A 15,754-nucleotide genomic window follows, 5' to 3' on the forward strand; every position below is an offset into this window, starting at 1 on the left:
TGTGTCGGTGCATTTTAGTGAATTACATAAACGCAATAATTTGGCTGCTCGTCTCCTCCGTCACTCCTTATCTCCATGACTCTTGGCCTCACCGGGGGTTAAAGAGCAGCACGAGCGCTAAGCCCCGCCTCCTCCAGCCTCCTCTAACGTCCAATTGGTCCCTGCTTTTCCTCTACTCACCCGTTCTGCCCTCCCCCCTCCGGCTCTCCTCACCCCCTCAGTCTGTTTGGATTATTGTAACAGCTCAGGCCTCTCACATGTGTTGCCTTCACTTGCCCACTGCACAGTGATTCAGAGATGAGGAGGATTAGGTGACAGAGAACGGCATTTGTTTTCCCCCCAGAAGAAGAAGAGGTCAAGCAGCCATGGAGTTACTGTAAGTTTTGGGATTTAAAGATAAAAAGAAAGTAGAAAATGGAGTAAGATACTTAAAGGAAGGTGAACAGTGTCGCTTTGGAATACAGTCTGTTGAGCTTCTGTAACAGGAAGTCATTAATAAGAAATGTTTCTGTAATTCCAGGCTTTTACCCTTGAAGTCTTCTGAGTTATGACTAGATTACAGGGTCCATCTACAGTTCACTTTGTGTTTACTTTCAGAAGATGTGCTTTAGTGGCGTATCCATGCACTTTCATTTCCTTTTCTTGTGCGTGAAGCTGGATGTCTGCTGCACATCTGTCTGGACCAACAGCAGGTGCACTGTGCAGTTTGTTTATACTGTGTGTGATAAGGAATCAATCAAGTATGTGATTTGAATTCAGAATGAAAAATGCATTTAACCAATACACTAAAAATATTTCTTGTTTTGGAGCACCAACTTTCTGGAGTCTCTGGTGGTTATTCTAATAAGGGAATTCTAATAAAGAATGTCTGCTTAGCTTTCAGGGAGGGCTGGTGATGGTCACACACATGCACTAAATATTAAAATATTTGGCTGCAAGACTAAAATATGCATCAGTCTCATATAATGTTGACACCTCTTTTGTGGAGTTAAACAATGAGAATAAATGCAGACAAAAAAAAGGAAATAATCCAGCACAAAACCACCTGTAAACGACTGAATTCTTGTTTTTAGACTTATATTTTTAAATGAATGAAGCAAATAAGATAACGTATTTTAAATAGTAACCTTTACTGCTGCTAAGCAGCTCACTAGGCTCACTAAAGTGCTGCCTGCTGGGAAGTTGTCTTGGACAGATATCAAGTCAGATATAGCAAATAAGATATAACAAATAAGAATATCATCCGTAAAGAAACTTTATTAAATGTGCAGAACAAGCGAGATTAGTTCACCTAAGAGACTCCTAATTGAAATTAATTTGACCCTACAATATTAAATAACAGATTGCACTCAACATTATTTCTTTCAAATACTGGAAATTGTAATTTATAATTTAAAATATAGTCCCTACAATATTTTGTTAACATTATTAATTTTACTTAATAGTTTTAATAAATCAATTTGTTGTTTGGTCAATAAAATGCCATAAAATTGTACAAAGAAAGGGAATCAGTCTGTCTTAAAGCCAACGATGACGACCTCAAGTGTCATTTTTTGTCCACAACCCAAAGATACTAAGTTTATTTTACAGTAATGTAATGAAAAATCTGAAATATTCAATTTTAAGACGTTTTTTTCTCAAAAAAATATTTAAGCCAATTAATCGATTATCAAAATAGTTAGTGATTCATTTATAAGTTGGCAGCCAATCAATTAACGTTTCTCAGGAACAGCAGTGATGTTCCTGGAGCATTTTTAATTCCTCAAAAAAAGTCAGAAACCAAACAATCCCAATAAACATTGTTTACATCTCATTAACTCCATTACTAATCATTTCTATCAATATTTAGTGCAGTGGTGTTCATGGTTCAATGTGGATAATTCACTCATTTTTGTTAAAATTTTTCTTAATGTACATTGGAATGATCCACATATAAAATACAGTAGTTTGGCATAACATAGATTTTTTTTAAAATGTATTTTACATTTTGATTATTTTTTTCTTTTTATGGACTGTTGTTGATAAACTAATACGAGACGCCTCTTCTGTTAAGGGTAGGTTTGCAAATACATGACATTAACCGTTTTCATTTTATCTGTTGATTACACTTATTAAGCCACGCAGAAGAAGTTTCATATTAAAAAAATACTTTTAACAATTATTTTTTTTTAGATTTTTTTCACATTAAAATGGGCAACAGCAGGAGAGTTAATTAATTAATCATTGCAGGTCTTACAAACTTGCTGTCATCTTCCTCCAGAGGATTATAGATCAGCTAAATCAGAAACTAGACCTGCTTTTTGTTGTTACTGTTTTACTAAGGAAGGACATTTTATCTGGACATTGAGCCTCAGTGTTTTTGGCTTCACTGAATCCTGGTTGACAGATGTGCAGTGTGGACACTTTGCAATGGCTTTATGTTTGTGCATCTGTAAGCCTTAATTTTAGGTCAGCCGTTAACATGCTGTACATGCACTTACAGACGGACACATTGTCTTATCTCGTGTCTCCAGACTGCTCTGGTGGCAGATATAAAACCAGTGGCGTGTGGTTTCCTCATTCAGACGCGTGTAAACAAACCTTAAATGATGGTAGGAAAGTCACAGAAATGTAACTCTCAAGTTCTTCAGTTTACATCACAACTCGAAACGATTAAAAAACCTCCCCGATCGGAACATTTTCATCTGTGGTTTTTCAAAACTGCTGCTTGGACATTTGAATGTGGGGGATGTTGAGGCTGAAGGCGTGCTCTGCCGCTGTAATCTCTCATCATCCTGTCCCCAGTGGACGCTGTAGATTAGCATGAGAGCGTCCTTATAATTCAGGGGTGGGGCTTCTGTCATCCGTCCAGCTTTAGAGCCACGTCAAGCCCCCGACTGCACTGAAATGGAAGCTGCAAATGTTACATAAAGATCCGGTTTTGGTTGTTTTCTGGGGGAAAATGTACACCCAAACAAACTGCAACTGCCAAATCAAATATAAACACCATTTAATATAATAACATGAGAATTCTGGTGATTTTAGGTGTAATGAACACATGAAAGGCTGCCTGGAAGCTAAGTTCGATCCTATTTGTGGCTTTTTTTAATCTAGCAGCAGCTATTATGGTCATGATGTGATCATCCAAACTGCCATGTCTCTTTAGCATTTGTTTTATGCTTGACTGTCTAATTTTTTTCCTCGAGTTTGTCTAATTTTGTGTCCCAAGAATGGATGGATGTTAAATTTGAGTCTTTCAAGTTGTGAAAGGTTAAGTAAGAAGATCGATACTCGACAATTTATGCTTTGAGGTGAAGAGAAACTACGCATAAACTTCCACAAAAAACATACTGTGCTTTTAAGGTTTGGCCCTTTGATTGAGATGGAGTTTAATGATTAGGATGGATCCAAATGGCATCATCATCCTGACTTCACATTTGTGGTTTTGAGTTAAAGTTATACAACTGGATAGATTATCATCAGAACTTTAAAAGTTCAGGGCTTGTTTTGTTGCCCAGCTTTCAGTCTTTACGATAATCGAAGAAAACTTTGACAATCGTAAAAAAAAATCCTTTGTCATTCAGATACAGAAGATTAATTAAGTTTGTTAATTGGAAACCTGGGGCTGCACAGTGGCGTAGTGGTTAGCACTTTCGCCTTGCAGCGAGAAGATCCCTGGTTCGCGTCCCGACTTTCCCAGGATCTTTCTGCATGGAGTTTGCATGTTCTCCCTGTGCATGCGTGGGTTTTCTCCGGGTACTCCGGCTTCCTCCCACAGTCCAAAAATATGCTGAGGTTAATTGATTATTCTAAATTGCCCGTAGGTGTGAATGTGTGAGTGATTGTTTGTCTTTGTATGTGGCCCTGCGACAGACTGGCGATCTGTCCAGGGTGTCCCCTGCCTTCGCCCGAGTCAGCTGGGATAGGCTCCAGCCCCCCCCGCGACCCTAGTGAGGATTAAGCGGTGTATAGATAATGGATGGATGGATGGAATTGGAAACCTCATATAAAATGTACACTGTCCATCCAAAAAAGAAGTTGCACACTCTAATATTTTGTTGAACTGCCTTTAGCTTTGAGTATGGCACACATTCATTGTGGCATTGTTTCGATAAGCTTCTGCAATGTCACAGCGTTTATTTCTGTCAAGAGTTGCATTAATTTTCTGCCAAGATCTTATATTGATGATGGGAGAGTCAGACCACTGTGCAAAGTCTTCTCCAGCACATCCCAAAGATTATTAGTGGGGCTGAAGTCTGGACTCTGTGGAGGTCAATCCATGTGTGAAAATGATGTCTCATGCTCCCTGATCCACTCATTCACAATGTGAGCCCCATGAATCCTGGCATCGTCATCTTGGAACATGTCCATGTCATCAGGGAAGAGCTGCTAAAACAGGTTTAGTGTTTGTGCCTCTGAGCGTTTTTTTTTATTATGTTGGCTTCTATCCAGACCCTGCAGTGACGACATGCTCTTTGAAACAGAAAGACTTATTGCCCCAACCTGTTTTAAAGGTCATTTACAGTACATATTTCTCACAATTAAATGTTCCAGATCATCACACTAATATTTATATTTATTCAATATTAATTCAATAAATTTGGGCCAAGATACAGTACTGTGACATGAAAGAGTTAAAAAAAAAGTATTTTGCATACAGAAATCTTCTATTTTTGCATATTTCTCACACTTAAATGTTCCAGATCATCGAAATAATGTCTATATTTATTGAATGTTGGACAGAGATAACCGATAAAACACAATATACCATTTTTAAATGACGATTTATTGAATATCACCCCTGTGAACAAGTATTTGCCCCCCTGAACCTAATAACTGGTTGGTCTCTTGGCAGCAACAACTGTTTGTTCCAGCTTGTGATCAGTCTTTTACATCACCGTGGAGGAATTCTGGTCCACTCTTCTTTGTAGAATAGTTTTTATTCAGTCACATTAGATGGTTTTCCATCATGAACTGTCCTTTTAATATCTTGTCAATTAGGTTCAAGTCCAGACTTTGACTCAGCCACTCCAGAACCTTCATTTAGTTCTTTCTGAGCCATTCACAGGTGGACTTGTTTGTTTGATTTGGGTCTTTGTCTTGCTGCATAAACCATTTGTGTTGAGCTTTAGGTCATGAACTAATGGTGGATATTCTACTGGAGGATTTTCTGATAAAGAGCAGAATTCATGGCTGGAGCAGTTGGACCTCTGTTCATTCGTATAGGAACCACCAATGACTTGCGAAACTCCTCCTCTGGAATTTGCTTCGAGTGCATTGAAAAGTGTTGCAGTGTATTACGGAGAGACTGCCAGGAAGTTGGAAAATTAATAATCTCACAGATTATTTAGTTGTTTGACTGTCAAATTGTGTAAATGTGCAATTACAAAACACAACTAATTTAGGTAGCTTAACACAGGATGTCTATGTAACATACAGAGAACATACATACTGTGGTGTTTAATACTTTCTGCTGACTCCACATAACCTCGTATCTTATTTTTCGCCACGTATGTTTGTGTTCTTGGTTTCTGTTTTTGTGGCCCTTATAGCTCCATTCCCTAAAACTTGATGGTAAAAACTGATCAGCCTCTGATATTAAAATGCATGTTCTTGTGCTGAACACCAGGGGGGCATAGTCTTTTGTACTGTACAGATTTAAGGACCTGTAGCAAAACTATGTATAACTAAACTATAACTAAACTAGAAATAAAAGGCATTACTACCTTTGGCACCTACTATGGGCTTTCTGAATTTGCGGAGGTGTAACATGTACAACAACAGCTATATAAACCCCAAAAATCTTAAAATATATTAAGATTAAGAGCCCAACCTATCCCTCCCTGCTATCCCTCACCCCCAGTCTCACCCCGACCAGTCGATGCAGATGGCCACCATCCCTGGGCCTGGTTTTGTCAGAGGTTTTTATTTTCCTCTCCGTATTTTTGAAGTTTTTGTTGGTTCCTTCCCATCATTGCTCATAGCAAATCCAACCGGCAACTTTGGATTGTTGGGTTTTCTGTTCTCTGTTTATAATTCATATGGTCTGTACCTTACTATGTTAAGCACTGAGATGACATGCTGTGAATTTGCGCAATACAAATTAAATCAAACTGAATGTTTCAACTCAAACAACATATTTGTGACCAGCGTTTAAAGATTCACATCTTGTTGGAAATGTTCTGACAGGTTTGTTTGTTTTCATGAGAATTCTTGACAATACAAAAAATCTAAAGTCAAAGCAGTGTCTCCCTTTAGGGCAGTGAATCCAAGGTGAAGCTTCAGAAATTAATTGTTGCTGTTATTTGCCTGCATGTAGATTCTAGACCCACACCGTCCAGTATTGGGCCTGTACTTCATTCTCTTCCCTGCATTGGCTTTTCTTCTTCTGCGTCCCACTTTTCTGACTGACTGAACTCGCTGAGTTTGGCAGAGGCTTCGATGAGATCACTGGAACAGCTTCGGAGCTGCCAGGCATAATGAAATGCGTGAAAAAGCTCAGTGAAAAGCAACTGTTTTATGCTTTACAGGATAGTTTCTCTGGTTATAGATATTAGGCAGCAAACCCCAGCCTCAATACTGACCAGATATGTCTTAGGAAAGCCATTATTGTTTATCTATAACCTTCTTGGATGGTTGCTTCAATTCTGAACAAATTCACTTTGAAATGATTGCAGATGTTATTTGAGGACATTTCCAAGAAAGTTAAGTACACTTATTACTGTTTCCATAAACAGTCATTACTAGATTCCATTCTGCACAGCAAGAGGGAACATTTATAATATGTGATTGGCACCAATAGGAGAGTTTGGTGCCAATCAGAGGTACTTAATGAGGAAAAAATTATTAGAAGTTTGTTTTTTACATTTTTGGCCAACCACTCCAATGGTGTCCCAACTGGAAGAGTTATATAATACTGTTACTGGGCTAAAGGTACAATCACGTTTTTCCTGATAATTAAATTAAAATGTTTAGACCAAATTTGCACAAACGTATAAGTGGATTGTATTATTCTGCTCTTTTCAAACACTTTCAATTTCCAAGACTTATTTCTCACTGCTGCCAACAAACAACATTTAGAAACACTGTTTTAGGTCAGAATCGTCCTCAATCGCATTAAAAACTGTATTTGTAAGCAGAGAAAATGGAAAAAGACATTTGCATGCATGCTGCAGCTAACTAAAGCCACAAAACAACTCCGGTCTTTTAGGAAATGCACCCTTGTTACATCAATAAGCTCTTGTCTTGGTTGCCGAATGTTGTCGCTGAACATGAGGAGATTCAGATTTATCCAGCATGAATGTGATGCACGATGCTTGATGCAAACAATCAGGACGATTTAGCAATCAGACTGCGATGCCCGATTGTTTTATGTCATTCGTTCAGTCTGACATTGGGCTCACTGAACTGATTTCTTGCATGAAGGAATCTTATTTTCTCCTTGTCTTGCTCTGCCAGCCTGTTCTGTAGAACATCATTCTGTCCTAATCAACTGATACATCCATCATATTTACACTCATACAATAGAAAAAGTTAATATTTCTCACTTTAATCAAAGACATATGTCGACTTATTAGTTATTATTTCTCTGTGGATTTTAAAACCCTTCGCAGCTCTACCTTAGCTTAGAAGCTTTCTGGCCATACATGAAGATTATTGGACTTAATACTGCTCAACATGCTGATTAATCGTTTGCTTTATAATCACTAAACAGTTGTCAGTGAGCAGAATCCTGGAATCCTGCACCAAAAACCCTTTAAATCATTAAGGGTTTAAAATTAAAAAAAAAAAAAAATATGAACAGTAGAAACATATGACCTAAAAATATAAACATCAGTAGACAAATGTGTCCTAAAAAATAAACATAAGTAGAAAAACATGACCTAAAAATATAAACATAAATAGAAAAATGTGTCTTAAAAAATGTCCACATAAGTAGAAAAATATGTCCTAAAAATATAATCATATGTAGAAACAGTATCAGTCTCGAGAAGAAAGTTGAGAATTTTTTCTTACTATTCTCCCAGGGTTTCATGCACCAGGAACCCTGTAAATCAATCATTTTACTGACCAAACATGGATGTATTTCCTTTTTCTTGGTGGCGAATGCATCACATTATGTACTAGTATTATCCAACGTATAGAGTTTATTCATCTGGGAGATCAGTGCTTTGAAGTGAAATGCAGATTTATTTTGACTGACAACTATAGAGTTCTAGAAGCTGATGGCAGTGCAGGGATTTAGAGGAAACCAGGAAGTCTTTTTGGTTGGTCTTAATCTTCTCTCAACAGGGAAATGTGTTTCACCTTTGTGTTGTCAGGAAACAGTTTCCATGCAGTAGAGTTTCTGACAGAATCTGTGCACGTACATACGAGTATATGTGTTTTTTGTGGTTGCTAATTTTTACTCCACCAAGGAACGCGACAGAGTTATGTGACGATCGGCGTACGCTTGTCTGTCCATCTGTTATTCTGTCTGTGCACAACATTACTCAAAAATGGACAAACGGATGTGGATGAAATTTTCAGGGGAGGTCAGAAATGACACACGGAGCAACTGATTAGATTTTGGCAGTGATGTGGTTTATAGTCTGGATCTACGGATTTTTTTAAGAGTCCTGTATCTTTGTGAGATAGCGGCATGGCGTCACTGTAACTATGACAACAAGTGAACACTACGTCAGCTGTCTGCTGACGATCACATGATTGTGATCCTACTACAAATTGACAGCTGCGGACTTATCCATCAGAAATGATACAAGGAACAATTGATTAAATTGTTGGGGTGTTTACGGGTCCCATCAATTCCCGCTGTCCGCTACATATTTAGGTCACGTAATTCAGTATCCGTACATAATGTACACATGCATAACACGCCTGTGCTCAGCGCAAGATCATTTTGTTTGTGGGTACATCTATATTAAATGGCCACATTCTATGTTGCCATGATTTCTGCTCATCAATAAATAATAAACAAATGCTGTAGTTCTGACAATTCCGTATGGGGGAATAAACATCCTTGGCGGAGTATTGCGCTCTCTATACACTTTTCTTGTTATTCTCTGTATTCATCTTCTGTTTTGTCTGTGCATGCACGGTGAGTCAGCAGCCTGCACACATATGCACTCCAAAAAAAAGAAAAAAGATCAATTTGGCTCCATCTCTATTGGCTGAGGAGGGGACCCTTAACTGCTGCTGCTCCCTTGTGCTTTTTTTTTTCTCCTCCCGTTTGTTGGATCAGCGGCCGTCAGCCAATGCTAGCTCACACACTCCCAATGCTGCACACGCTCGCTGCTCTGCAGTGAGGCAGCATTTAGTTCAGAGAGGAAGGAGGGAGATGAATGGATGACCGAGTGACGGGAGGAGAGGAAGTGATGAGGGACGAGGAAAAGATGATGCAAAGACCGAAATACAATCCGGCTGAGTCGCCCCTCCTCAACTTTGCTCGCGTGTGTGCACGCCCATAAACACATGGAGGAGCGTCTTCCTGCCTGTGAAGACCTGGAGGGACCGTTTCACGTCACGACTGATATGTGAGGGATTTAATGCACAAAGATGCTCTGTCTTTTTGGATGCAGTGTTTCAGTCTGACGCCTGTTGATTGGTCCATGAATGCAGCACAGTGAGTCTTATTATTGTCACAGTTGTGCTGAAATGTTTCTCTGCTGTCTTGATCTGTGCTCGAAGATCATCTAGATTTACTATGAAGTCCTCCAATAATATTCTCCTTGGTCATGTGCACCTTCCTCTGCGTATTAGAGGACGACTCGGTCCAACAGGAATTATTCCACTCAGCTGGTGCGGATCTGATTATGTAAGAGGGAAGCGTTGTGTGGCTGCTGCGACCTTGTGCACCGTCAGCACAGCGCTGCTTCTGTTGTCCTGTTGTGACTGTCTGCGGGATTTAGGATTCTTAGTTTTATAATCAGGGACATATTTGATGCTCTGTTCATCTCCTTTATTCTGGTGCGTGGAGCCGGTAAGTTGCAGCCTCTGTTTTGAGCTCTGTGGGTGCTAGAATATTTAAATCTGACAGATGCAAATGACTGTTTTTATTTTGTGTCTGGGTGCACGTTTATGAGTTGTAAAATTCTGATTTTTTTTTTTTTTTTTTTTAGATCAGCTGATTTAGATGGTTCTGCTCAGTGCTTTACTGTTTTACCATCTGACATATTGGAAAGTTTGATAATAAATCCAGTGACGGCTTCATTCCAACAGTATTTATATCCTCTAATCTGCGTTTTCCACCAGATTGTAGTCACACATCTGCTCTCAAAGGCAGTACTGGAAGGAGGAGACAGATGAGGAGAAAATAGACTGGAGGCGAGGAGAAAGAGCATGCACTGTAGAAAGAAGTCCAGTCCCTGAGGGTTTCCTCTCAGCAGCAGAGGTGGCCTGTTTCTGTGCCTGTCTTCAATGTGAAGAGACAATAAAAGCACTGACACACTTTCTAAGTTAGCTGCCAGATACAGGAATATCACGCAGAGGAAACCTTGCAGGGACGAGATGTTTCAAATAAAGGACAACGTTGAACTGATGCAGAATCAGTGCAAATATTCAATTCTGTTTCATGTTGGTATTTTTAGTGTTCTGCTTCTCACTAATGTGTGCTGAAGGCTGAATGCTTTGCTTTCACTTTGTAATCAAATATTTATCACTTAAAGTGCATTTTATAACAAACACGCAGCAAAGTTCCAACTGCTTCACTGCAGACGGAAACCCTCCATGGGATCGTATGAAAAATATGTAGCATAACATCATGATTCATATAAAAGAGAACAAGAATCACAAATACTTTATTTATCCCTGAGGGGAAACTGATTCTGTTATAGTTACTCCCAAGTCAGAAATATAAACAGTACAAAAATAAGACCTAAAAATATAAACATAAGTAGAAAAATATGTCTTAAAAATGGAAACATAAGTAAAAAAATATGTCCTCAAAATATTAACAGAAGTAGAAAAATATTACCTAAAGATATAAATATTAGTGGAAAAATATGTCCAAAAAATATAAACATAAGTAGAAAAATGTGACCTAAAAATATAAACATAATTAGAAAAATATGTCCTAAAAATATAGACATGAGTAGAAAAGTATTACCAAAAATATAAATAGTAATGGAAAAATATGTCCTAAAAATATAAATTTTAGTGGAAAAATATGTCCTAGAAATATAAACATAAGAAGAAAATTGTGACCTACAAACATAAACATAATTAGAAAAATATGTCCTAAAAATATAAACATAAATATAAAAATATGACAAAAAGACTTAAAAATATAAACTTGAGTAGAAAAATATCACCTAAAAACATAAACAGGATAAGATAAATATGTCCTAAAAATCTAAACATAAGCATTCATTAAACGGTATGAAGAAGTAGCATCACTTTTTGGTCACAGGCCGGATTGAAGCTGGAGTAGGCAGTATTTTTTATTTAATTCTTGATTTTTTGGCATCATTGGACAGAAAAATTCTTAAAAATCCTTCAGCATGTTATAATTCATGTGATCTGGATCCATCACCTCCTCTCAGCTCTTTTTTCAGCCTTTAGAAAATCTGTCCTGTGATGGGAGACTTCAGCCAATCACTTCTCAGCTAAATCAGGTGAAAGAGAATAAAGAACAACAAAATCACATTTGGAAGAGGATGTTCTGGTTAAATGGAGAACTTTTACTGAGAAATGTGGGATTTGGATCCAGTGTAAAGCTATAAACCAATATCAGCTTTTACTGCCCAATTCTTCTTTAACCAGTTAGGGATCCTGACAGGGGAAAAAAATCTCCAAATTTGCTGCATTTAGGATAAATGTGCAGTTAAATAAGTTCCCAAAAACAAATGGATCATTGCTGTTAATATGTCAGTTTTGGTGCAGCTTGCTGTCTGGCTTCCTGAGGACATTTATCCACATTTGGTTTGGCTGAATTGCTTGAAATCATGTAAACATGCACCTGTGACCAGGATCTATTAGGAAACATGGCTTCATTTTGAATGATTACAAGCCAAAAGGAGTTTGGACTGACTGACTATTGCTAGAAATACAGAGAATTAGACCAAAAAAAAAAAAAAAGTGGTCCATTTAGTCACTGTTTTGTTTCTTTTTCTTGGAGATTATTCCCCATCTGCTGCTTCCAAAACCATAAATCCACATTTTAGAAGTAATTTTATGGGCCAAGTTGCAGATTAATGGAAATCTGAACATTACATCATCTTATTAAGTCCATCTGCTGAGGCAGATTGTGAAGCTGAATGGAGCTTATGGTTAAATGCTGTTCCCAAAGATCAAGAATGAACTTTGAGATTCCCTTTGAGACCTTCTCCTTGTCCTTCTAACTGATCAGTGTTGATCAGAAGATTTAATTAGATATTAATTAGGTTATGCTGCTGACCTGCTATCAGCTGTTTTTCCTCCTTCTGAGTGATTGGACATTCACAGCCACTGTTTCTACTCTTAATACTTCATTGTTTGCAGGATTGAATGGCACTGATTGCTGTGTTTCCTCTCTCAGTGAGAGGATGGAAGGAAGAAGTCATTTTGCCTTCAGCCTCCCACTCTGATCTTTACACTCACTGTGTTGTCATCGCTGTGCTTTTGATCATCCACCCTTTTGTTCTGTCCTTAAAACCCCGTGTGTCCCTCTGCAGGGTGCAGGGTAAGAGGAAGAGGGACTCCTGTGTTTTAGGATGGCCAGTGAAGGCTCCACTATTCCCAGTCCCGTCGTCCGCCAAATTGACAAGCAGTTCCTGATCTGCAGCATATGTCTGGACCGCTACGAAAACCCCAAAGTCCTGCCCTGCCTGCACACCTTCTGTGAGAGGTGAGTGGAAGCTGCTCCGACTGATCCTGTTCGTTTTGTTCATTAGAGAGGCGTTCAGTGGAGCATTAAATGTGTAAATGCGAATGTGTTTTCTGTGAAACAGAGATGCTCCCTAACAGTACTTTAGAATATTTGATCAATGCTGCTTTATTCTGACAAGAGAGAAGGGTTTTAGCATCACTGTTGTTGACTTTGCTGCCTCATCCTCTCTGTTTATCAGCCTTTGTTCCTGACACAAAAGACAAATTGTGGACTGTGCCAGGCCGTCCTTTGGCTCTGGTGGCTTCTGGAGAGTCATTATGCTTTTACATTCCACAGTATAGTTGTTTCCTCTTTCTGTGCTGTGGTGATAAATTTTTATTATTCAACACAGTACTCTCATCAGATCAAGTTATCATAAAGCTTGGTGTCATTTTCTGTCATGGGTTTTGATTTTCATTATCTTAAAATCATTTTTAAAAATATTGAGATCCTTAACTTTAAAAAAAAAATGTACCAAAACAGCAATGTAGAAATATTTACTTATTACATGTAAATAAAAAAAAAAAAGGTAAGGATCTAAATACTTTTTAAAACTTTTTTTAAGATCAGGAAAAATAAAATTCAAAACAGAGAATGACCCAAAGCTTTACGATCATTTGATCTGATTGGATCACCGTGTTGAATATTGAAAGGTCAGTGCATTAAAATTCATCACAGATATTCATGTGAAAAATAGATGCACAGCACAAGAAACAACGATACTGTCCTGCATGTAACATAATACTTCAGTTTTGGCAGTAAAATGTATTTAAAGCATTAAAGTAAAAGTGCTGGTTTGGCTTCTGTAACTGATGTGCTATTTTCAGCAGCTTGTTGTAGCTGGAGCTGGTTTAAGCTACAATATATGTAGTTTTAAACTGTCCACAGGGACGAACCATACGTCTGAGCACTCATCAGATGATTAATGTGACAAATGATAAGCAAATCTGTTCTCAGTTTGTGCACTTTTTCTCTTATCTTTGATTTTTGGTGAGAAATTGGATAGTGTGCAAAGTTTAGATGGAAAAATCTCTGTTTGATGGAGCTGGTAACAACTCAGAAACGTCTGAAATACACAGTGCTTTCTGTAATATGTGAAAATGATGGGAAACTGGTTTAACCATAAACTGTGTGTTGATTTTAAAAGCTTGTGTTATTATCCAATGTGCAAAATCTTGAACTTACAATTAACTACAGCTGTGATGTAAATATAATGGAGTAGAACAAGAATATTTCGCTCTAAAATGTGGTTGAGTTTAAGTATAAAGTAGCGTAAAAAGATAAATACTCAAGTAGAAGTACTTCAAAAGTGTACAGTAATTAAATTAACATACTGAGTTTCTGCAGATACCACATATTAGACTTCCATTAATCCTCGTCAGGTGATTAATGGGAGAAGAAGGAGAAAAAAACAACATTCTGATGAGCAAATCTGTTCTCAGTTTCTGCACTTTTTCTCTAATCTTTGATTTTCAGTCAGAAATTGGATCATGTGCAAAGTTTGGATGCGTAAAAATGCAAATACTCAAGTAGAAGTACTTCAGAACTGTACAGTAATTAAGTTAACATACTTAGTGACTGCAGACGACATTATATTTGACTGAACTTCAATTGTGAAAAAGAATGCAGAACGACTAAATTAATGTTAAAGTGCAATAAAGGGATCAGAACAACATTACTGCACTAACTAACCTGCTGAAAATGCACGTTGAAAGCCTCATTTGTGAGCACATCCAACAAGAAGTAGGACTGCTACAAGATTAAACTTTCACAAAATGGTTATTGTGACCCAAATAATTCAAGGTATTCACTCAAAATTGTTATTATTAGTATTACAAGTGTAGGAAGGTACATAAAAAAAACTAACACAAAGGGTTAATAGGATGAAGTTTAACTTAGTATATTTTAAGCTTAATTTAGTGTATTTCTATTTTATTTTTAAAACATCATCAGTCAAAACTGTGGTCTGTGTTGCTCCATGAATTCATTAATTACGATCCACATGTACAATCAATTACCGCAGAATACACTGATGACTATAATAGTGGTGGTGTGAACCTTCTCTGTTAACATTGAACAATAAAAGTTTCACAAACGCTGTATTTATGGCCAGTTTATTGTATTTGATTGCACTGATGTGAGCAGGTTCAGCTGATAAAGTAATAACTCAACTAAAAATGTATGACGCTGCTGTCATAGTGTAAACGTTCCAACCACTAGATGTCCTCAAAGGAAAGATCCTCAGACTTAAAGGTCATCTTGAATGTTTGTGTTGAATGCTGATAAGATGCATTGTGTATACAGGAAATAATAAGATTACACGTCATGAGACTTGAGCCACAGTCTGTTTCTTCCTCCAACAAGATCTTTATTATTTAATAACCAGTCATGCAAAAAGAAATGTGCAAAATCTTGAACTTAGAAGTAACTAAAGCTGTGAAATAAATATAGTGGAGCAGAAAGTGCAATATTTCCCTCTAAAATGTACAAAATGTAGTCAAGTTTAAGTAAAAAGTAGCATAAAAAAATGCAAATGTTTTTGTTGAATGCTGATAAGATGCATTGTTTATACAGGAAATAATAAGATTACACGTCATGAGACTTCAGCCACAGTCTGTTTTTCCTGAACAATATCCTTATTTTTTAATAATCAATCATACAGAAAAAACATCGCAAAATCTTGTACTTAGAAGTAACTAAAGCTGTGAAGTAAATATAATGCAATATTTCCCTCTAAACTGTACAAAATGTAACCAAGTTTAAGTATAGAATTGTATACAAATGCAAATGTTTTTGTGTGTGTGTGTGTGTGTGTGTGTGTGTGTGTGTGTGTGTGTGTGTGTGTGTGTGTGTGTGTGTGTGTGTGTGTGTGTATATATATGTAACTGAAGCTGTGAAGTAAATATAGTGGATTAGAAAGGAGAATGTTTC

At 37.5% G+C, this 15,754-nt stretch overlaps 1 protein-coding gene across 6 annotated transcripts in view; it reads left to right on the forward strand.

Moving 5' to 3' along the window:
* The window catches only part of trim2a (tripartite motif containing 2a), a 40,914-nt gene that overhangs the window by 10,657 nt on the left and 14,503 nt on the right, over nucleotides 1-15,754 (forward strand). For 2 of the 6 annotated variants that reach the window (XM_023293534.3, XM_055010198.1), the window contains exons 1-2: nucleotides 224-376; nucleotides 12,630-12,802. In XM_023293534.3, the coding sequence (XP_023149302.1) occupies nucleotides 12,669-12,802 (134 nt within the window). In that variant the 5' untranslated portion in view covers nucleotides 224-376; nucleotides 12,630-12,668. Of the gene's footprint in view, nucleotides 1-223; nucleotides 377-9,231; nucleotides 9,602-9,629; nucleotides 9,959-12,629; nucleotides 12,803-15,754 lie in introns of those variants that run through there. The other 4 variants (XM_023293536.3, XM_023293538.3, XM_023293537.3 and 1 more) reach the window with 4 other exon arrangements.

Source organism: Amphiprion ocellaris, chromosome 4 (assembly GCF_022539595.1).
Source record: "Amphiprion ocellaris isolate individual 3 ecotype Okinawa chromosome 4, ASM2253959v1, whole genome shotgun sequence".
In the NCBI taxonomy this organism is placed as follows: domain Eukaryota; kingdom Metazoa; phylum Chordata; class Actinopteri; family Pomacentridae; genus Amphiprion; species Amphiprion ocellaris.